This window comes from Crocodylus siamensis, chromosome 5 (assembly GCF_052110815.1).
Source record: "Crocodylus siamensis isolate JL-2025a chromosome 5, ASM5211081v1, whole genome shotgun sequence".
NCBI classification, from domain to species: domain Eukaryota; kingdom Metazoa; phylum Chordata; order Crocodylia; family Crocodylidae; genus Crocodylus; species Crocodylus siamensis.
In genome coordinates this window covers 168316154-168340207 of record NC_143399.1, presented here as the reverse complement: position 1 = coordinate 168340207, position 24054 = coordinate 168316154, and the positions used below count along the sequence as shown (strand labels likewise).

At 42.4% G+C, this 24054-nt stretch overlaps 1 protein-coding gene across 1 annotated transcript in view; it reads left to right on the top strand.

Annotated features, from left to right (window-relative positions):
- The window catches only part of LOC149864883 (putative acyl-CoA dehydrogenase 6), a 179058-nt gene extending 156092 nt beyond the window's left edge, over positions 1-22966 (top strand). Inside the window, exons 7-9 of the mRNA XM_090047017.1 lie at positions 5518-5679; positions 5909-6059; positions 21702-22966. Of these exons, the coding sequence (XP_089903143.1) occupies positions 5518-5679; positions 5909-6059; positions 21702-21792 (404 nt within the window). The 3' untranslated portion in view covers positions 21793-22966. The remainder of the gene's footprint in view (positions 1-5517; positions 5680-5908; positions 6060-21701) is intronic.
- The last annotated feature ends 1088 nt before the right edge of the window (positions 22967-24054 follow it).

Here is a 24054-nt window from a genome sequence, read left to right as displayed (position 1 = left end):
GAAATAATCACTTCCCTCAGTCTGCTGGCAACACTCTGCTAATGCACTTTGCCGCTAGCCTTGTTCTCAACAAGGCTAGCACTTTGCCGCTAGCCTTGTTCTCAACAAAGGCACACTGTTGGCTCATATTCAGCTTATTTTCTGCTGCAAGCCCCCAGGTCCTTTTCTGCAACACTGCTACTTAGCCAGTTGGCCCCCAACCTGTACACCCAGTGCCTGGGACTGTTTTGTTCTAAGTGCAGGACTATATGCTTGTCTTATTGATTGATACCCATGAGATTTATTTTGGTACAATCCTCCAATTTGTCTAGGTCTCTCTGAATCCTATCCCTACCCTCCAATATATCTACTACTCCCCACAACTTGGTGTCATCTGCAGACTTGCTGAGAGTGCATTCTGTGCCATCTTCCAGTACATCGTTGAAAATATTGAACAAAAACCAGCCCCAGAACTGGCCCCTGGGGCACTCCACTTGAGGCCAGCTGCCAACTAGACATCACGCCATTGATTACTACTCTCTGAATCTGATGATCCAGCCAGGTTTGTATCCACTTTACAGTCCGTTCATCCAACCTCTACTTCCTTAGCTTACTTGTGAGAAAGTTGTGGGAGACCATATCAAAAGCCTAGCTAAAGTCAAGGTATACCATGTCCGCTGGTCTCCCCACATCTACAGAGCCAGTCGTTTCATCATAAAAGACAATCAGGTTGGTCAGGCATGACTTACCTTTGGTGAATCCATCTGGACTGTTCCTGATCACCTTTTTCTCCAAGTGCTTAAAAATGGGTTTCTTGAGGACCTGCTCCATGACTTTTCCAGGTGAGGCTAACTGGTCTGTAGTTCCCTGGATCCTCCTTTTTCCCTTTCTTAAATATGGGCACTATATTTGCCCTTCTACAACCATCTGAGACCTTTCACAATAACCATGAGTTTTCAAAGATGATGGCCAATGGCTCTGCAATCACATTGGCCAGCTCCCTCTGCAACCTCAGGTGCATCCCATTCAGCCCTGTGGACTTGTATATGTGCAGCTCCTCTAAATAGTCCCTAGCCTCTTCTTTTATCACAGTTGGCTGCTCACCCCCTCCTCAAACTGCGCTGCCAGGTGCAGTAGTCTGGGGGCTGACCTTGCCTGGAAAACGTGAAGTGAAAAATGCATTGAGTACATCAGCCTTTTCTGCATACTTTGTCACTTGCCTCTCCCATTCAATAACCACCACCCATAACTTCTTCTTTTGTATGTTTGAAATGAAGTATTTGCTAAGCATTTGCAGGATTAGAGTTGTACATGGCATGCTAGTCTTCAGTGCAGGAAATATCAAGATGTCCTTCACCTGTACTCTATTGTCAGGAAAAGGACCCCTGATTCCCTAGAGATTCCAGTTCTCTGATGATTAGTTTACCACTGAAGCAATTACTTTAGATTTAAAATTTTTGGAGAGTCTCTCCATCATTCTGTTGTGGTAACTGGCTCTTTAAATTTCAGACACAGCTCTGTGAAGTAGTTTTATTCCCAATTATTGTAAGTTTTAGCTTCCTACCTTTCTATTATTAAACATATAATTCTTTTCATGTACTGTCTTTTTTTTCTCCTCGTTTCTTCTCTTCCCTTCACAATTTTTAAAAATATTTTTATTGGAATTTATTAATAACATGAAACAAAAAGAATAGTTTCCTATAAGCCTTTCTATCAGTTTTATATTTTGCAAAAATCTTATTTTGCCAAACCAAAATTTGATCTCCAGAATTAAAACATTTCCTGCTTTCCTCCTTGGCCAGGTTTATCACAGACATGTATAGAGACTGTTACTTGCTTATTAAAAATAACTGAACATATATTTGTATTCATAATGTACCACTCGTTATTTGTTAGGTCTGTCACACTAGTAACAGGTTCTGCTGGGTCCTGTTGAAGTTAGTAGGACCTTGGAAAAGACTAGACCTGTGGGCAGGACAGTACAGATATTTTTGTGTGAACTGCTGTATGTATTTAGAGAGAATAAGAACGTCTTACCATTTTTACTTAACTATAAGTTTAGCTCCCCCTCCCCCCATCCACTTGAGGGGAAAAGCCCCTCGTCTTATATTTGCATATAAGGATAACTCACTAAATACATGATCTATTATTAAAGATAAGCAAGTGAACAGAGGTTCACTTTTGATTCCAGAAATGCAGCTACATGCCTGCAGTGTCCCAAGCCAGAAGCCTGGCGGGGCAGGGAGGCAGCGCTAAAGTATGCCTCACTGCCTGGTTGGAGCAGACAGCATGAGCCAAGGCTTAGTTCACCTACCCTGCAAGGGAGTGGTTTTCAGGGGAGATGCAAAGCATCCTGGGATGCTGGGAGACTATTAGTTAACTTGAATCTGGAGGGGATCTGGGACAGTTCAGTAAACTGCTTTAATGTAAATCAGTTAAGTCTGATGCTACATCCATCCAAGTTTATCTTAAACCAGTTTCAGCCATTTTGAAAGCTGTTTGTGTGCACTGAACTTCTGTTGTGTTATAGATTTGAACCAGTTTCCTATCCGTTACACCATTTTATGGTTAATTTCTGTCCCTAGCTACAACCAAGGCCTGTTCAGAAAATGATGGCATTCGGCCATAGACTAAACAGGCAGCTGACATGGCTTCCTCCAGCTGGTAAACCTGTTGGGATTGGGGGAGGAGGGGATATGGCCTGGGGCTGGTACAAGCTGCCCAGCTGGGTTTGGGAGGCACATTACTCAGGGAGGGGGTGCAGGGTGCAGGCACAGCAGCATTGGGACCAAGGGCTATGCTCTGCTGCCGCTTACCCTTTTCTTCCCGGAGTGAGCTGCACCTGCATCACACCCCCTACCCCCCATGTGCCCACTGGGCAAGCAGCAGCAGAGCATAGCCCCTGCTCCCAGTGCTGCCATGCCTGCATCAGTGCTGGGAGTGGGGACTCTGCACTGCTGCTGCAAGCCAGCTGGCACAGGGGATGCGGGATGAGGATGTGGCAGTGCTGGGAGTGGGAGCTATGCCCTGCTGCCGCTTGTCCCCTTCCACCCACTGATAGCCGTGCCCTCATCCCGCCCCTCCCTGTCCTGGCTGGACAAGCAGCAGCAGGGCATAGCCCCTGCTCCGAGTGCTGTTGCACCCACATCCTGCACCTGCCTGCCCCCTTGCCCAAGTACTGTGCTTCCCACATGAGCTGGGCAGCTTCTCCCAGCCCCAATCCCTCCCTCTCAGCTTGTAAGCCTGGTTAGTCTATGGCTGAATTGCTAATCTTTTCTGAATCTTTTTCCGAATCAATTAGGATGCTTTGAATTGACTCAGAGATTTTAATTGGTCTCCCGATTCGATTTGGATTTGGAGACTGGGTCCCTGAATGGGGCTGAAACTCCTCTAAATTGAATTGGCTACTGAAACTTTGCACAGTCCTAGTACAGGTTCAGTTCAACCTTGGTTTCTAGATGGATCCAACACACGGGGAAGATTTTATGGCAAGAGAGACAGAAAAATAGTACATTTACCATATTTTCTTGCTTATAACATGCCCTGGAATAAGATACAGTACCTTGTTTTTGAAAAGCAGAAGGAAAAAATTCCTTCTGTGTAGTAAGTAACTGAGTGGCAGCAATTATGGAGCCTAGCCTCTTTTTTTTTTTCCTGCTTTCTTTAGATTCCGTGCAGACTTTACTTAGGCTTTTGCACAGCAGAAGCCTAGGTAGCAGAAAGTGCTGTTAATGTTTCTTTGTTTATATTATGCTCTCCAGTTTTCAGCATTAGTGTGTTGTGTGTGAAAAAATATGGTACAGCAAAAGCTCCGTTATCCGGCACCCATGAGAAATGAGGCATGCCAGATAACCAAATGTGCCGGTTATCTGAGAGGTGTCTTTGCTTGCCCCTCCCACCACATCTGGCGCATCCACATCTCAGATTAACCGTGCTGCCCCTCCCCTGATGTCAGTGTGCTGGGGGAAAGGGAGGGGAAGGCTCTGAGCAGACTGCTTTACTCTGCGCAGGCTGCTTTCCCCTGGGCTGTGGAATTCGACAAAATCAGAAGTCCCACTTCTGGTTTCCCTTTTGCCTCATCGACCGGCGTCAACCCGCATGCTGGTTAATAGAGCATACCAGTTAATCAAGTGCTGGTTAACACGGCTGTTACTGTATAGGGGTGTTGGTGAGATTTCAGGCTGAAGGAAGGTAGAGAACTTAGAAAGACTGCAGACTTCAGTCTTACAGCAGAAAAGACTTCACAATCTGTATTTATAGTTTGCAAAATATGTATATATTTTCATACTGTATAAGACTTTTGCCACTTACTTACATAGTCAAAATGCTCCATCTCAGGTGCTTTTGCTGTAGATTTTAGCTTTGCCACGTTAGAAATACGAACGCCTGCCATTTCTTTAATCTTTTTTTGTGTAGTTTCACAGTAAATGAATTTGTATAAGTCTTGCTCAACCAGATTTTCTACAGAATTCCAAGTAATAGAATTTGTGCCTCTTCTAGTATAACATCTGGGCTAAAAGGACACATCCAGAAGTTTTTTCCCATCTTGGTGATTGTAGCTATTAGTTTGCTGCTTTTCCATTCCGGGGGATTTTGGCAACATACCAGTGTAATTGTGAAATGATCATTAGCTTTTTTCATTGCTAAGCCTTTAGTATTGTGTAACTTGAACCTTTAAGCAAAATTAATTGTTCCTTCTGTAAAGTGCAAGTCCCACACCAAGGATGAACTATACTCCTTTCCAAAAGGACAGAAGGCAGCATGGTATAATATGTAGCGTATTAATTTCTCTGGCATTCAGGCATTTTTAGGGTCAAAACAGAGTGAGGGATATTTATTTGAGAAAGCATTCAGAAAGTTAGATAATGACAAAATACTTTTTAAATGGTGTACTGGAAGTCATTCCAACATGGGTCTTTAAGAGGAGGCTAGATGTACACCTTGCTGAGGTCGTTTGACCCCAGTACTCTTTCCTGCCATGGCAAGGGGTTGGACTAGATGATCTACTCAGGTCCCTTCTGACCCTAGAAACTATGAAACTATGCAGGAAGAGCATGGGAGAAGGATAGAGACATTTAATAGGCGGCAGAACAGTTGCAGTAAAGAGTCAAGTGAGACAAGATAGTGGCGCGTGCCCAGTAAAGAAGCTTAGCCTTGAAAATGATGCAGAGGGAGATGTGGAGTTATTGGAAAGACTTATAAGTGAATGGGCCATATGGGTAGATTGTTTTGCATGAAATGAATGGGAAAAGATGATTATAGTAATCCAGGTAGGAGACTGTCAAGGCTTAGACAAAGGTTTTAGCAATAACTCTTTGGATCTGAGATTCTGAATATGTTTCCCATATACCTTTAAATAAAGCTTTATGTGGAATGTTAATGGAGTTGAAACTCTTAAGTGCTAAAATAAAATGATAGATTAATTTATTTTTGAAAAACAAGCATGTTCATTGTATACAACCCTATTTTATACAACCTGGGAATATGAACAGAAAAGCCCACTTGAATAGCAGCTGTTCTCTGCTTACATTTATTAAGTTGTGCAACAAATGGATAATATTATACAAGACACTATCAACTACACTCGGCAACGAAAAATATTCAACCAGCCAGTGCTGAACAACCAAATAGTGCACTTTCGCCTGGCAGAGTTAGCAACTGAAGTGGAACTTCTTCGTTCTCTGCTCTACCGGGCTGTTGGTAAGCTTCTATATTTCCCTTATATTCAGCTTATATTTCTATAATATAAGAAATTATGCTTATATTTGGCTTATATTTACCTTATATTTAGTTGGTAAGCTTCTATATTTACCTAGTATTTTCTTAATATTAAGGACATTGTTTTAGGCAGAAAATATGGGGAGAGGTCTGGGACTGAGAAAAAATAGTGGTTGTTGATTTACTGTAAAAACTTGTGTTTTAATTTTAGGTCTCTATATAAGAGGCAATGATGTGACCACATTTGCTTCCATGGGTAAGCTAAAGGCAGGCCGCCTAGCCCGTAAACTGTCTGATAATTGTCTCCAATTCTGGGGAGGAATGGGATTCACCAATGAGGTGTCAGTAAGCAGATTTTACAGGTAAGCATTTGGTAAGAACAGTACAGGCCTTGACTCTGCTTTAACTGATATGAATAACATAGAACACAGAAAACACTTGACATAGGATGCTTGGTTTTTTTCCAGTTTTTCTACAAAATGTAAAAGACTTGGGCCTGATCTTCAGTTGAATTAAATGTTAATCCCTTGAACTCAGTATAGTTGCATTAATTTACACTGGGCAAGGCCCTAATGCTTTGATTGTCATTAACAACTTAGGACCTAATCCTGTAAAGGAGAGGTTGGCAACCTGGGTTGGCAACCTATGGCTTGCAGAGCCTTTGGATCTGGCCCAAGAAGCAGTGGCTTTGGCAGCATTTGGTGGTAGGGGTTCTTCCTGCACCACCTCTGTCAGCTGCCTGGGGTTATGGCATTGTGGGAGCTCTGTCCACATCACACTGCAGTCCAGCAGCACTGGGTCTGGCAGAGAGGGGCTTGCACTATGATGTGCTGCAGTTGAGTGGTAGCCAAGTGACAGTGGTAGAAGAAGTGGCAGTAGCAGCTGTGTCCTAATGTCTGCCTCTCCCCAGTTCAAGCTGGGTTATTCTACACCCCCTTCCCCCCTCTGGAAAAAATTGCTGACTCCTTGACTCCTTGTACAAAGGGATCCAAAAGATGGTAATCTTTTTGATGTTATTGTGGTTCAGCTTAAGTGTCAAAATAAGGGAGCATGGATGAATATCCTGCTTCCTAAATCAATCAGGGCCTTACATGATAATTGTACAGATTGATCTACCCAAAGGCTAGCGTTTAACGTTTAAGTGAAAGGAATGGCCACTAGTGGGGCTCCACATCCTTCTGCAATTTTCTATTTGCCCTTAGGCAATAGGACCAGAGAGAGAGATACTTCATTGACCAGTCCTTTCCTGTTTGGCTAGTGGTCGCCTGCCTATCCAAGGTGCTAAGTGCCTGTGGTACAAATTACAGGAACAGATATAAAATGAAACATCAGTTTGGTCCTCAACCCTACAACAACCAACAGAACTCAGTCCCTCGCAAAAGCATATGTATCTGCTTGAGTCTCTTATAGGCTTCTACATTTTAAACTTTCCACTCTGTTGTAAACACAGAAGGGTACTGCGAGCCTACCTATACCTTGTGCTCTGTTCCCCAATGTTCTTCTCTAGTCATCTGTATAGAATTACTTCAGATGCCCTTACCTAGTATACAGGTAGTCCTCAGATTTACAACACAATTCATAACTTGGAACCTATTTTCCCATAGGAACAATGTTATAAATGGGGGATTGGTTCCTGAACCAAGGCCCAATACCCTATTTTCACAAAAAATACCCCAGAATTTTGTAGTTAATCAATTATAGATGTGTAATATAGCTACATTAATGTACGTAAATTGTAAATAGTAACTATATTGATTTGGAAGGACTTCTTTGAAGTTACTTTGCTGGACTTTTTGAAGGGTTCTTGGCTTGAGTCTTCTCAGGAGTCTTGGCTGCAGGTTTTTCTGGAGTCTTGTCTACTTTCTTAAAGAAATTGTCTAAGGAAATTTGGACAGATGTTCTCCAGGGAGATGGGCGACACAGTGAACTTGTTTGCCAGCATGGCATTGCGTCAGATCAAGCATCGTGAAGTCAAAACTGATGTCAGAAAGTCAAAACAGGGTGTCAATTTATAAACATTTTAAGTGCCCTGAATTGTAACTTGAAACATCTCAAGTCAAGGACTGCCTGTACAGGAGATGTGTGTTCCTTCCATGTCATTTCTGATCTTAAAGTGGTACAAAAAACCTTGCACTAACTCTACACAGTATGAGTAAATTTTACCCAGAGACTCCCAGAAGTATCAAAGGGAAGATGGCAAACTACGAAGGCGGAGCTATCTGAGAACCACCTAGTAATAATAATTGTGGAAGAAAAAAACTGAATCTCAAGATTAACAGAATAGTCTGTAAGAAACATGTTTTATATGAGAAACTAGCAGCTTGAAGTAGATTGCTGGCTTCAAATTATTGTATTCTTTTGGAGGATACCAATATTCTGCCTATTAAATTATTGCTGTATTCATTGTTATGTAAACTAAATTTTCCTGATACAGCACATTTCAGCTCATATATCAACTATCAAAATAATACACCTAATAATATGTTAGTGGAGTTAGAGTTTAAATATACCACTCCTGCATAAAGTGACAATAGAAAAACATAAAGTTATAGAAAGCTTCCTTCTTTAGAGCACGTTACTTAGGCCTAGGCCTGTGCGAAGTGGCTAGTATTTGCTTTGGATGATTCAGGGGACTGTGATTCGATTTGGTGATTCATATCACTGTCCCAAATTGATTCGACCAAATCTGATTCGGAAATTTGGCCACCGCTGAATTGTCCAAATCTCCAAATCAAACAGGCCCCTAAACCATAGAAACATTTATCAAAGTATTTTCATTTAAGAGGGAAATGAGTCATATGCATGTATATTGCTTACATGTGACTTAGGAGCTCTGAATTCTTAGTGTTAGTACTTTTGCTTCTTCTGGGGAGCACTACAGCCAACTTTGTGATATAGCTGTTCTGGACCCGTTCTAGGGTAGTCACTAAGCAGAATAGTGTAGTTGTGCACTTGCTCCCCAGTTTGAAAATCCAGAATACTTTGTTTCTGCCACCCTGTATTAAAGAAGCAGATCTTTGAACCCTCAGAGGAAACAGCATGATAAATGAGTTCAAAGGAGACATGATGTCTACGCTCCAAAACTTCATTATGACGTAGTGAAATTCCATTGTAAGGGAATCATACTTGTCAGGGACACAAAAGTAAGACTGTTTCCTAAAAGTACTAACATAGCTTCACCCCATTTTCCTCTTAATCTTGAATAAGCAATTCCACAAGTCTCCTGATACTATCTCCTTTTACAACGAAGTCTGAGTAATTGGTTCACGTCACCATGATGTTTATAAAGTAGCTAGCAGCTGTTAAGCACCGAATTCAGTCACACCATTTAAAGGTTGAATTTATTAATGATATTGGTGGGGAGATAGTAACTAGACCCTGTACAAAATTGTTGGCCAACTTGTTTTTATTAACTGGTGATATTTTTAGAACGGTAGTCCTTAAGTCAGTTTTTCTCCAAAATATTTCTAAAATGTACTTATTGTATTGTATAGAAGGAACTAACGAAGGCTAGTTCCCCTGCACCCAGCTGACATTTCTTAAATGTTTCTCCTCTTTGTTTTTCACTGGAAGCTTTTGTTTTGTTTTGTTTCATTTTTTGATGGTGTTTTGTATGTGGGGGAAAGAAAAACAGTTGAGCTTGCTGATGCCAAATGTGAAGGTTTTGCACCTTCAGAACCTCTAATGTCTTGCTGGAACTCCATCATCCTAGAGAAGGAGATTCAAAGAGAATGGTATTTCAGGCCTGACTCTTAACAACCAGGGTAAACTGAGTAAAATTCAGTCTGACAATTGGAGTGTGTTCCATTATACACTAAGCCAATTTCTACTTTCACCTGATCTGTAAAGGATAATTTTGAAAAAAAACTTGGGTAGCAGCAATGGGCATTAATATCCATGCCTAAATTCTTTATAATACATTGCTGGTTCCTGTGCTGTACTAATTTGGATGAAGGAATGTCACGGGTGATACAAACAGCTCAAACTTTTTACACAATACCAACATTTCCCTTTAATATATACCTTTGAATATATTACCTTTGATCTTTTAAAAAAAGATATCTGCCTATATCTGAAAATTTGAAAGAGCATGAGATAAATACTTGAGAGTGGATTAGTGCAGTGTAAAGAAAGTCATGCTGCTATCCTGCAGTTTAGTTGGGTGTAGCTAGCCAAAAAAAACCCCTGCCCTCCTCTCTCCCTCCCCCAAAATGGGGAGAACAGTAACTACTAATAAAGTCACGCACTAGAAGCAGCAGCTTCTAAAACAGCCTGCCAGAAAATAGTAATATCCCAAGATGCATAAGTCATTAAAAAAATTAAGCAAGGTATGATATGAACACCTTCCTAACCAAGAAACCTTTGAAAAGGATAAAGGGAATAAAAGACCTTCTTATGATAAAATCACTGTCATGAAGCTGATGCCAGAATGAAACACAGAAGTTGAACCAGCACATGTGCATTACAAGCGGTTCTGTCTTTCAGCACAAGTTATCTTTTTCTTTCCCACATCAAAGGAGAGTTAGCAGTTCCAAAAAACCCTTCCAAAAAAGGAAAACTTCAAATTATTTAATTCCTCATAATAACTCAGCCTGTTTTGAAGATTAAGGCATTCTGAAACTGCAGGAGCTTTCTCTCATATAGTTAATGAACAAAGAAATACCTTTCCAAGATCACAGAAATTATTTCAAGTGGAAAATGTAATTTTTGGGGGTGGATACAAGCACTGAACAGAAGCAGCTCAGCTATAGAACTTTATATATAGCATTGCTGGCATGGCACTGCATGGGCTTTTCATTGTGGAATTAATTGTAATCCATAGCCTTTGCATGGCCCTTTACATGTTTTCAGAAGGTTTTACTAATGTTAATTGACTCTCAGAAAATACCCATGAGGTAGGTTGTAACAGAGAGCCAGAAGGCTCTGGTTGCATGAGAAAAGAGTAGCAGGTGGAGCTGGCTACAAGAAAAAGAGCCAGCCAAGGGAAGAGGTAGAACCTAGGAGTGCCTGTCACAGAGAGGTGAAGCTTTGCTATTCAACTGGAGTGCTAGGGTCTATGTGGCAGGGAGCTAGGGTCTTTGTGGGGACAGGTTTTTGTTACATCCAGAGTGCTTTCTTATTGTGTTTCATAGATTTCATAGACATTGGGGCTGGAAGGGACCTCAGAAGATCATCGAGTCCAGCCCCCTGCCTGAAAGGCAGGAAGTCAGCTGGGGTCATAGGATCCCAGCAAGATAAGCATCCAATTTTCTCTTGAAGGTGTTCAATGTAGGTGCTTGAACCACCTCCGATGGCAGGCTGTTCCAGACCTTGGGGGCTCAGACAGTAAAGGAATTCTTCCTTATGTTCAGCCGGAAACCGTCTTGCAGTAGTTTACAACCGTTCGACCACATCATCCCTTGTGGTGCTCTGGTGAACAACCATTCCCCCAGATACTGGTGGTTACCCCGATAAACTTATAGGTGGCCATCAGATCCACCCCTGTTGTGGTTTATAGAGGTGGTTTGGGCATAGCTGAAAGGGGAGCTACATCAGGGCAGCAGAGGGGCACATATAGGCTAACCCGCAGCGGGATGCCAGAGGCATCAAAGGATGAGAAGGCATTTTGAGCCTTGCTAGGGGCTTGAGACATAGACTGGGCTTAAGCCTTATAGGGCGGCAGCCTAGGGAAGGACAGTAGCTGAGTTCAGCTTAAGCCAGAGAGGGCCAGGCAGCCCCAATAAGATAGGGCTGGGGTTCCAGACAGAGCCAAAGCAGTCTCTGTGCTCAGAGCAGACCTGAGACAGTGCCAGGGGCCCAGGCAGAGCTGAAGCAGGTTCAGTGCCAGAGGCCGAGCCAGAGGGCCCAGGCCTAAAGTATTCAAGGTAAGGGTTGGAACCCAGAAGCCAGGTCCAGCACAATGGGGCTGGGCTAAGGGAACCAGGGAGAGAAAAAGGGCCAAGGCTGGGAAAGGTGAGACTCCAACAAGGGTATAGAGGTCTGAGGTGGCCTGCTATTGGATTGGGGCCAAGTGCCCACCAAAATCATTAATCGGTAACACCTGCGAGGCATGGGCATGGCTGTAAGGGAGGTTTGGAGTCTGTGAATAGCCCTTAAGGCTGCAAGAATCCTAAGGTACCCTAGAGTCAGAGCAGGGCAAGGGTTGCGTGGTCACCAGGGGATGTCACAGCTGCCCCTGGAGCACAACCTGGTTACATATGTAAATATTGTTATGATACAATTGAAACAGAGATGATAGCAAGTTGCCCAAGGCCACACATTGAGGAGCTCAGATGCTACAGTGATGAACTTGGCACAAATGGTCAGAAAGAAAGGGGATAATAGTAGAGACATTGTGAGGTGTAAGGACAGTTGTTCTGTTGCTTTTTATCTATGATGGGAGGAGGATATTTAATCAGCTGGCACCTGCCCTTGCTCCTTCTACTCTTAGCACTTGGTACCAGTCCTGCTTCTCCAAATCATGAGATTTTTCTGCTGACTGGCCAGTTTTACTCCTGTGACCCAGTAATGATCCTACTGCTGTTGATGCACTGAACACACCACCACTGTCATCTGCTTTTGCAGATGATAGTGGTGCTAATGTAACAAACCCTAACAAACCCTCTCTGGACCTGGTGTCTTTCAAAAGGAGTGTTTCCCATGGGTGTTCACACCTTTTTGAGAAAACATGCTATGACAGAAAGCCTGGAGACCTCTGTCACTTTAAGGAGAGAGACCACAGCAGTTAGGCCTGAATAGGGGCTAGCTGCAAAAGGGCAGGCAGCCAGGAATCCCTGCCACGGAGGCAGAGAGCTGCATGAGAGAAATGAGGAAAACCTGCAGCCTATTCTGTATAGAATAGGCTGGCTATAGGAGAACTGGCAGCCAGGAGATCAGTTAGCTATTAATGGGATGCCAGCAAATGGAGTGCCTGTCACAGAGCGGTGAAGCTGCAGGCAGCCAGCTGCAGGCAAGCTCTTACCCTGCAAAGGTAACTTCCTCAGGGAGAGGAAGTGCAGTGGCAAACTGTACCCAGGCAGGTAGGTAGGAAGCCCAGAAGCAAGGGGCTGCCAACTGCTTAGCTAAGCCCTAGCTCAGAAAGCAGGCAGGTCATCAGTCACAGGGAGGGAACACTTGTGGGGAGCTACAGGGTCACCTGTTGGACGGGGCAGGGCTTAGGTGGCTCATGAAGTCTGTGCGTGAGAGTACACAGAGCAGTCTGGCTCTGCAAGCTGCAGGGGAAGGAGGTCCTGGAAGGATTGCTGCCAGGGAACACCTGATTGACCACTGAGCTGCTTTGAAGCTACCAATAAGGCTCTGAGAGCTTGCAGGGGGGAGGATGTAGCCCAGAGTAGGGGAAGCTGGGTGTGTACCGCTAGTGAGTGGGATTTATCTTCAGACCAGTGTGGCGATAGTTTGAGTTACAGCCGGGGGCTTATATTTTGTTGTACTGTTTGAACGGGTGGTTTGGATTTGGGACTGTTCAGGTGGGGGTCCCAGTTATGCTGGAAGGGTATGTGACTGCCTTGAACCCTGCCAAGGGATGAAGCTTAAAATGGCAAGCGTAGCAGAGGCAGGGCCAGGAGCCCAGTAAGGCACAAACCAGCAGGGCACAAACCAGAGTCAGGGACCTACAGCCCAAGAAGGGTGAAACAAGTGCCCAAGAGGGGTGAGAACCACGGTCAGGGACCTGGAGCCTGAGAGGGGGCAAGATTGGCCCAGGAGGGCACAGAAACCAGGGACAGGGGCCCAGCAGTCAAGAAGGGTGAATTCTGGGGCCAAGGGCCCAGAGCAAGAGACACCAGGGCCAGAGATGCTGACAACTGAAAGGGCTGAAGCCAAGAGGTGGAACTGAATGAGTGGGCAGAGCTGAAGGCTTGCAGCCAAAGGAAAGGGCAGCTAAAGCTGAGAGGGCCAAAGCCTCTACAAGGGACTTAACAGTATTGAGTAAAACCTGCAAGGCATGGGCACAGCTGTAGGGGAAGTTGGAGTCTTGAACAGCCCATAAGTCAGTGGGTACCCTGGGGCACATACAGGCCAGGAGGGCCCGTCTAGTGAAGGATTGGATTTGTGCTAGCAGGGTCCAGGAGGGGAGCCACTCACAAACATAGGACTAAGTCATATTCAAAGATTCTTGAACAGCTTGCCTTTAAAAAATCAACCATTACATCAAGGCAAGTGTAAAGGGAGGGCAGTAGCCATTGGGCCACCGGTGGGGGTCACAGCCGCCCTTCAGTCCCAGTCCTGCTACGTATGCCTGTTCCTTTTTAAAATGTGGACTCACAGAAATGTTTTCCTTTGACCTTTAGCTCCATACAGCAGACGTTACAGATGATTCAAACTGATCTCTTTTTTTTTAGTACATTTCATTAATTCACTGTTGAGGAAAGTGATATTTTGCAATGAAGGCAGGGAAGATGATGTTCAGATTTAAATCCACTGACTAGGTTACAGTTTCCTGTAACCTTAATTTTCAGATGCATGATGTTTCTGAATAGAAATAATTAAGAGCTATTACTTGGGGTGGGGAAGTTACAGAAATGTGATGGTTAAAATCTTTATTCTATTTCTTCAGCCGCTTCCCATGAACCTTGTCACCATCTGGTTTCCTTCTGAGAGACCAGTAAAGCAGAACTTAAGAAAGGGCTGGATGTTCAATTCCTCAGATTTATTCCTCCCTACTTCTCCTTTTTCACTGTTGCTGAGAACTAATTCCTGTCTGTTATTTGTGTATTGGATCTATCAGTGTCACAGTTCTTGGGTTAACTGGATCCCTGACCTGTGGTCTTTCAGGGGTACCTCAGAAAAATCCATGATCCTTTCCTGCCCAACTAGGCCTGAGGCTGCAAGCTCCTGCAGTCTACCATGATTATCTCAGCAGGTCTTGAGTTCAGTTCAGAACCTGCAGTTCAAGTGTATGGGTGGCAATGGCAGGATTATTTAGTGATTTGTCAGTGCTCATTAGGCCAAGTATCATTTATTCAGAACAAACACATGTAAGAGAATACGTCTTAAAGTGATACACTTACCTATCTTGCGGTATGACCCACCATCTCCTATGTGGAGTCACTGGCAGGTTGGTCACATACTAGGTCTGTTTAAAAAATGAGAGCAACTCCCCTGTTCCTGAGTTTCAAGTCCTTGGCATTATTAGTTCTCTTAAACTAGGTGAAGCCAGTCTATGCTTCCTTCCCAAGAGAGAAATGTCAAAAGATGCATTGCCTGCATTTTTCTACTTTACTCCTTAGATCCCACAGGGATTTCACTCTGACCCAGTCATTAGGAAGCCCACAATACAGATCACATCTAAAACAGAGGTTCCCAAACTCTCACATATTGTGCACCATCACTTTAAAATGATACAACCTTAAGTACCACCAGCAATTTTTTTTTGGTTCAACCTTAAGTACCAACAACAAATTTTTTGTCAGATAAAGTAATTATAATAAATCTGTTAAATCATACCACTGACAGGTTATCTGAGTACCACTGGTGGTACGCATCCCACAGATTGGGAACTGCCGATCTAAAACATTTCTAAAATACTCTTTGAATATTCCATATCATCTGTTACAGAGTAGCAAAGCAAATTTTATCACTACTTGAGCTCTGCCTAGGAGCAGTTTCCTGTTTTCGTATATACAAACCATCTATGCCATGATCTAATGCATAAACAACGAGGAGTGGTGGGTAGCGTGGGAGTTTTTCTTGCATGCCTCCAAGAGCTTTGATGATTAAGTGTTTGCAGCTAGTACAGTGCTACAAAGGTGTATAATGTTAAACATTATCAAGGGCTTGCAGGTCACAGAAGCAGAGAGCACCACTACATAGAGGAGATAAAGTAAGTATGTTGTTCTAGCTCTGCTGCCTTCCACAGAGCCCAGAGGGGAACAGTGCATTATCAGGCTGTTGAACCAAGATTTAGCAGAACCAGTTTTTTTCAGTGAGAATCAACTTTTCAGTGAAAAAATAGCAAGGGTTGGGATGTAGTTTGCAGCTTGAGTAGCTATGAGAATTTAGGCATTGCTGGTAAAGATGACTCAGTGATGTAGATGCCAGCTTTTAAATTAGTCTCACTGGAACCACTCAAGTGGGAAGGGTAAGATAAGTCTTTCCTCTTCAAGGTAGATAAGTACTGTAGTAGCAGTAGCAGTATTTACAGCTTTCGCCAAGCAATATAATAAAATGGACAATAAAATTATATATATACACACATGCATACATATTAAATAACATTTATATAAATCATAATTTTTACTAAAAGCACAAAATAAGATCCGTTTGACCAGTTTAGACAAAGTTAGAACATGATGTATAAATGAACAATAGAACAGGACAGGAAAATTCTATTTGATTTTGGCCCTCAGTCTTTCTGCAAGTGGAGTAAGTATACCTAAGGAGTGTAAGACAGGCTCCGAAGCATTAGAAAGAAGCCAGATTGTTTTTCCTCATTCGCTCAGTTTTTAGTTTTTCCCATTAATGGAGAGATCCGTTTCCCTCTTATTTCTTCAAAGAACATACAAGACCACAAATAAAGGTTTTAGTTATCAAACTCATTCGTCCTGCAAGAGCATGTTCTGTCCAAATTAGAATCCAATACTACCTGCCCATGACAACTGCACATCTCATTGATGTGAATCTCAATCTAGTGATGGCCTCTCATTGTTTGTAGTTTTGCACTACAGATGTAAGTGTCTGGGCAAATGGGGGAAGTTCGAGACAGTGTTACTGCCAGCATATCTGTCTGCATGCTGGCTTCTTTAATTCTTAAATGCATGTCTTGTTTCACTCTCAGTACATTTCCCAGGCCATTTACCTACAGAAGACTGTGTAGATGTTCTTTAACCATCCAAACTAGGATTTGGCAAAGGAGAGCCTTCTAGAATGTATTTCTTGTGGTATCTGGTAGGCATAAAAGATTCATCCAGTAATTTAGGGCAGACATTTCCAACCACTGGGCCGCAAGTATTGGCTGCTGGGTCATGGCACCAGCCCCCAGCTTGGACCCCCATCTGTCTACACGGGCAAGCAGCTTCCGCTGCCAGCAGTCACATATGGGGTTAAAGCTGGGCAGCGGGGCAGCCTTGGGAGGGAGGCAGCCAGCTCCGTGCACCCCATCCTACTCCCGTGCTGGTCTGCAGTATAAAAAAGGTTGTGAAACACTGGTTTAGAGTTCTTAATTGGGCTAAAGTGCTCACATTTATAGTCAAGTTTCAGAGCACATGAGAATCTATTGTAGAATTAAGTAAAGGTAAAATTTGCCTTAAAAATATATTAGGAATCTTTTCAACTATCAGGTGGATCGTAGGGTCAACACCCTAGAGTTTTGCTCTGTACAATAAAATGGAATCTACCTTGGATCTATAGACTCTATAGCAGCGTTTCTCAACCCATGTTTCACAACCCAAAAGAGGGTTGCAAGACTATGTGGAAGGGTTGCACATAAACTTTAAAAATGGATTCTCCTTTAAAGGAGAATAATGTGGGAAACCGTGGGTTTTCCCTTGCAGGCTGGCAGAGTTCCAGCCTGGAAGGGGCTGCCCCCCCACACTCCACACCTCCTACTCCACACAATGGAGGGCTGGCTCTAGGAGCAGTGGGTTGGAAATGAGGGGCCCTGGATTTAGATTGGCCATCAGTGTTTACAAATGGGTCCTGATACAAAAAAGGTTGAGAATCGCTGCTCTGTAGTGCTGCCAGAATTGCTCTTCTGCACATTTTATTGTAGAATGATAAAACTCCACACAAACCTTGTTTTGTTCTAACATTTACATTTTCAATGTACTTATTCCAGCGCTCTGAGTTTTTGGTTGTGACATTTCTTTTCCTCTTTCCCCCTAGTCTCTTCCCCCTCCCCTCTCCTGCTTTACCTTTTGTCTTGCTTATCACCACCTATTTACATTTTCACTGACATCCTAGCACACTTTTAGCTTCTCTCATTCCTTGGAGTCACAGACCAACAGAGACTCCCTGTGCCTGACAAAGGATGACTGCACGAAAGCTTGCAAAGAACTTTATTCCAACTACTCAGTTGGTCTAATAAAAGATATCACATCTAACCAAAGAACCTTGCCTGCCTTATTCCAGTTCAGCTTTTTGCTAAAATATATTCCAAGGTATTTAAGGAAGGATACCACCTGTATTTTCTTTTTCTGTAAAAAAGCAATCCCATTCCTTCTTTCCAATGGTCATTTCCAAAGACTGTTACTTTGGATAGGGCATGCGAGTCACATAACACACCCTTGATGCTGCATCAAATAGTAAGTGAAGATTAATTGTAAGAGAGCTTTGTCTATTGATGTTAGTGCCAGTTTCTTCCGTAATTTTAATCTGTCTGTAGAGTAGAAGACTCTATTGAGATCTATGAAGGCTACATACAGATAATCTTGTCTTTTAACATTTTTGGATGCTAAATAATACAATGCCAAACAATGGCCCATGCAGGAATAGCCTCCTCTAAAACCAGTATGCTCGTCTCCCCAAATATTTTCAGAAATCCATGTCTGAAGGTGAAAAAGTAAATGTGTTTCAGATATTTTGGCAGGAATACACATAAGGCTAATCCTGGTTTTCTCTGTAAAAATCATGAATTCTCTGATAGAAGAAGAAAGTCACAAATTCTATTATTAAAAACTCCAAAATCCAAGTTTTTCTGTGATTAAAATGAAATGCCACTACATATATATATTTATGCATCGATTGAGCACAGTTATTGTATTGAGATACTTACAATTTTAAAACAATTTGGAAGCCTACCAGTGCCTCAATCACTATAATACAATAAATTCTAAATACCTATAATGGGTTTCTTACCATGGAAAATCAGAGCTAATCCTGCCCCATTCACTCACCAAGATGCACACAGATTTGGGAAGCATGTGTCCCCCATGCCTCCTAGATGAGCTGCCCACAACTGTCTCCCTCCCTCACCTTGGGGGCCTCAGTTCTCCCCCCTCCTCGTGCTGCCAAACTTACCTGGCTGCCTGGAGGCCTTGTGCACATCCACATGGCACCCTGTCCCTGACCACTGGACATCCACATGGCACCCCCTGCCTGACCATCCTGATCCCCCCCAGCCCCTTGCAAGCTGAAACTCTGCCAGCCTGCAAAGGAAAACTTAATGTCTCCCATGTTTGTCTCATTTAAAGGAGAAAATCCAGGTTTTTCTCCTTAAAATGAGAAAATCTGAGTTTTATGATGTTTTTCTGTGGTGAACAGAAAACCCAGATCCCTGGTGATAAGACACAAGATCTCTTATCACTATTTTTTAAAACTGGGACTATTATATTTTTATTCCAGTACCTTTGATAAATACCTTCTAAAATAATTGTATTAAAATTTTTGGTCTGATTCAGACACAACCAGTCAATGATTTGAGGAGAAAATCAAGACCAAGAGCTTTTCTGTTTCTCAGTAGGGATACATATGCTCTTACTTGAGGTTCAGAGGTGAGATAATGATCTACTTGTAGCTTAACAGATAAAAGTTCTTTCAACAAGAAGCTACCATTTCCTTCACCATCTGCAGATAAGTTGTTAAACTTGCTTTTAAAAAACAAGACCCATGTATCTTCGGGGATATTCACATTAGAAATTATCCCTTTGGTTATAATTTGCCAAAAATGTTAATTGTCATATTTTTTCCTTACAGCTACTAGTTCCTCCCACAGTTTCATTTGATATTGTTTCTTTTTCATAGCTATCAATTTTTCATAGTCTGTTTTAATTTTCTTGACCCACTGAAAGGTAACAATCATTTTTAGACTTATATTCCTCCGCTGTGTCCTGATTCCTTCCCAAAGTGCACTTTACATTCTGACAGCACATGCATGGGTGGATCTAGGATTTTGTGAAGAAGGGTGCAGGAGCAGCAACTAACGCTGCAGGCATGGCTGCATCACCCCTCCCAGCTCCCCCTTCACACCCAGGTGGCAGGCCACACCATGGGAGCAGCAATGAGGACTTATTTTAAGTCCCCAAATTAGCTAACAATCTTATCATCCCCTCACCACCTCCACATCCCCTTCTTTTGCCTACCACTGCAACTGTCTCTGGCTGATCTGGGGGGTGGGGAGGGCGGGTGATCTGGGCTGGGCTGAGCTCCAAAGCTATTCCTGCCCTGCTCCAGCTGGGAACAGCAGCAGCAGCAGGCAGGTTGCCTGGTCCCACTAGTAATTCCCTACCGATCTAGAACTGAGTGCAAGGAGGGGGAACCTGCCTGGCATTGCCACTGCTGTCTCCTGCTGAGCCCAGGTACAACAGCTCTGGAGCTCCTTCCCTCTCAGCCCTCCCAAACCATAACCCTCGTGGTTCATTTCACAGGAAGTCAGAGGTTGGCTTCAGAGCCACTGCAGCCAGGCCCAGGGGACAGCAGTGCCAGGGGGGTTCCCTCTCCCAGTGTTTGCTCCTGGACTAGTGGGCCCTGGGCAGACAGAAAGCACCTGCTGTCATCACTGTTCCCAACCGGACCAGGACAGAAGTGGCTCTGGAGCCCCCCATCTCCACATCAGCTGGGAACAGCAGCAGCGGTGGGCGGGGAAGGAGGGTGAATGGGTGGGGAAGGGATGAGATGCAGAGGACAGAGGGGAAGTGAGTTGTGGGGGCAGGTGACAGGATTCTTACATGATTTGGAAACTTTAAAGTGCATGCAGCTGCTGCTGCACTATTGTACTGTTAAAGGTATGATGTGTCCACATCCCCAAATCCCCTCTGGATCTGCTTGAGCACAGGTGCTGAGTGGAGCCACACTGCCACTGGAAACACATGGATGTTCATGTCCTTTGGTAACAGGCAGTAGCTGCTGTCTGCTGCTAATACTTCTTTCAACAGAGCAGGGTATATGTGTAACCTAAGCTTGTCTAAAGGGGATTGGGTTTAAAGCAGTTGAATTTCTATAGATGCAGAAAAAAGAAACTAGACAGGGTTTATAAGGATCTTAGAACGAGAGGAACAAAAAGCCATGGTTTTGTAATGCAGGATTATTTGGGCTAGATTTAGTAAAGGAGGACGTGGTGCTCAAAATAATACCAGTTTCACCCACCATTTGTAAAACAACATAGTGGCATATATCCAGGACATGCACGTCGTGGGCTCAGTCCACATCTTCCAGGATAGTGCCATTCCTTCCTCGTGTCCTTGTGAAAAATGATTTAGAATTCACAGATTTGTTGGAATCTGGAAGTGCTGTACCAGGTTCTGCTGTGGCCTCAGACCCAGACCCTTAGTGCCCATGCCGCCCTCCCCCCCCCCGATAATATAATTGTATTTTACCTAGTAGCTTTTTTTAATGTAAAATACATAAATAGCCCTAGGAATGCTGTAGCCACTGGAGTACACTGGTGCGTCCTTTTTTGCCAGCATACTGTCTCTGCTTTTATTATCATGCACCCCTAAGAGGTAAGTATAAACTTAAGAGTACCCACAAGGCTAGAGCTCTCAAAATGTTGCACTTAAGTTCCAGAGGGGTGTGGATCTCACTTTTCTTTGACGGTGGGTTCCAGCTGGGTCTCGCTTTTCTTCGAAGGTGACAGAGAACCTGTGCCCAGGAATCTATCAGAAAGGCCACAGAAAGCAGTGCATCCTGTTCTGACAGGGAGAAAGTTTATGAGTATACAGAGCAGCATGGTAGGACCTTAAAGAGTCTAGTAAAGATTCAGCTGGGGAAGTGCCACCAGGGCTGTGCAACAGTGACAAAAGGGAAAAAAGCCTTAGTAAATTTGTTTGAAGAAAACGCTGTCCTGAGAAAATGCCTAACATTTTGGAATTGCTCAGTTATGTGCACCAGAAACAACGCCCCCTTTTTCCCCCAGACTAAAATTGTTATTCCACTCTTAAGTCATGTGCATATACAGTATCAACTGAATTTATAAGCAGGAATTATATCCATTTCTATAGCGAGAAGGTATGTTTCAATAGCAAGTATTTTTGTACTGTATCTGTTTGCAAATGGAGGATACACATTTTACTTTGTGCTTGTTTCCTATGCTGTAGAATACAATTTTTCATCTATTCTTTCCATCTCTGCAGAGATTCGAGATTAACATCAATAGGAGGTGGTGCCGATGAAGTCATGCTTTCCATTATATGTAAATATATGGATATTCTTCCAAAGAAGTAATGCTCAGCAAAGTCGCAACTCTTTATTGGCTATGGGAAATTATGGATTTATGACAAATCGAGAGTGTGAGCAATACACAAATTACAAAAGGTGATTCAAGTGAAAAAACTGTCTTGGATTCATGCCAAAGAAACAGAAGTCTGTGCCTTTGTCTGCCATTGCTTGATCTATATACACTTTAATACTGAACTTTAGGTTGATAGAAAATTATCTGAAAACTTAGCATCTCTCAATTTTTTTTTCATTTTGTTGAACAGATACTTTTGATTCATGTAATCCATATTAAGTAACCAGAGTCCATATTCTAAAATGTTATACCCGTGTTGTTTTTACACAAACAACAACCTACTTAGATGTGGCAGAGAATTCAACCAGAAGCTTGCTTCAGTTTGAGTGTAAAAGTAAATACTTCTATTCTAAAAAATTAGGGTATGCACTCTCCCCATGCCTTATTTCTTAAACTTGCCAATACCTTTTTTAATACACTGCTTCTGGCCTAGAGCTTCTGTTCTTATTTGCCTATGTTGTACGACGACTTTCAGTTTAAAACATCCAGTGTCCAGTCAGTACTTAAGGCCACTATTCCAGTGGAATAAGGTGTGCATTGCCTTTAAAAGACTTATTTTCTACAATCTGCAGTCATACTTCTTAATATATTTGTTTGGTTAGAGTAGTGGTTCTCAACCTTTCTGGACTCAAGGCACCCCTTGATAGACTGACAGCACTTCTCAGAAAATACAAGCTCTTCATTTTCAGTAATTGTTTGACTACAGAAAAATAAAGTAATTCATCTGTTGCAAAGACCTCAGACAGACCACAACTTCTTAACACTATGGATTCTTATTCAAAATGAATTGCATAAATTATGTTTGCATACAAGGATGCCCTGGTATACTGGTAGAGAATCAATGAGGTAGTGCCTTAAAACAATATTTTTCATATTGGTCTTTTTACAGGAAATCAGTAATTTGCTTATTTTGAATGTTGATTCATGAGAACACTGTGCTGGTTTAAAGTTGAAAAAAATGTGACATGCTGTATTGCAATTGCCTTAGATGACAAACATGTAAACAATTGCATGTCTTTGCTTCACTAAATTTGTGTCATCTGTTCTAAATATTGCAATAAAGTGTACAGTTGCTCACAATAAATGTAACATTCTAGTTTTACATCACATTACAACTTAAAAGTAGTTCTTTCTGATTACTTCTTCAAAATCAACTTTGGTAGCTCTTTCCATGATTAGTCAAAAACACAGCCTTTACATGTCAAGAGGTGACCTGTCAAAACTATCTCATTCCAAATGTGCTTTGTTGTGATCACTGTCCATTTAACAGAATGTTTTTAATTTACTGAAATCATAAGTGGTATTTTTTTTCCTTATAAAAGCTCCATAACATTGTAGAATTAATAGTTTGAAGGTATTTCCTTTCATATTAAGATGCGTCTCATCCTGATACCATAAAGCCTAATATGCATTAGCTTAAGCACAATCATGAACTGCTAATTTTTAGACAAAGCAATTAAATGTAAAAGCAAAAATCAAGGATAAATACAGTATACTTTGTTCAATTCTAATTGATACCTCATTCCATTAAGACTCTTCTATAGCATCTATCTTTCTACTACATAGGTTGTGATAAGAAACTGTTTACACTTATTTATGATGCTGATAAAGTCAGTAGAACTATGCTTGCATAGCACTAATTTAACTGCCTCCAAAACCCAAATTTGGGGGGCTACAGAGTATCAAAACATCCCAGAGAAATTCAGATACTACCAAGGTGGGTTTTGTTTTTTTTAATTAAGAATTGGATTTTTTTTTCTTTTTAAAAATGAACCGGCTTAAAATGAAATTTGAATTTAATACAATACAGGCTAAGGTATAGCTGTATATATTAAAATTTCTGTGTGTTGGGTAAGTGAGCCTCTACTAAAAACTCTGAAGCTAAAAGCCAATTTTTTTCTATATAAGAACGAGGGGGAAAACATACAGCTTTTGAGGTCAAGCTTTAAAAATATGACACAATATTTCATGTATCAGGGCAAAGAATGCAGGGACTTATACTACTGGACCAGCAGCAGAGTCATTACAGCTGTTGGAACCTGGCCTCTGACTCCAGCAGACACCGTCATATGTACTTCCTTGATCAAGATTATGTATACACTGAGCCCACCTGGATGGGATCAAACTCCTGTTCTATTCTAGCTAATCAGAGCTCAGGTAAATTCCCAAATTATGAGTATTTATGATTCTGCATC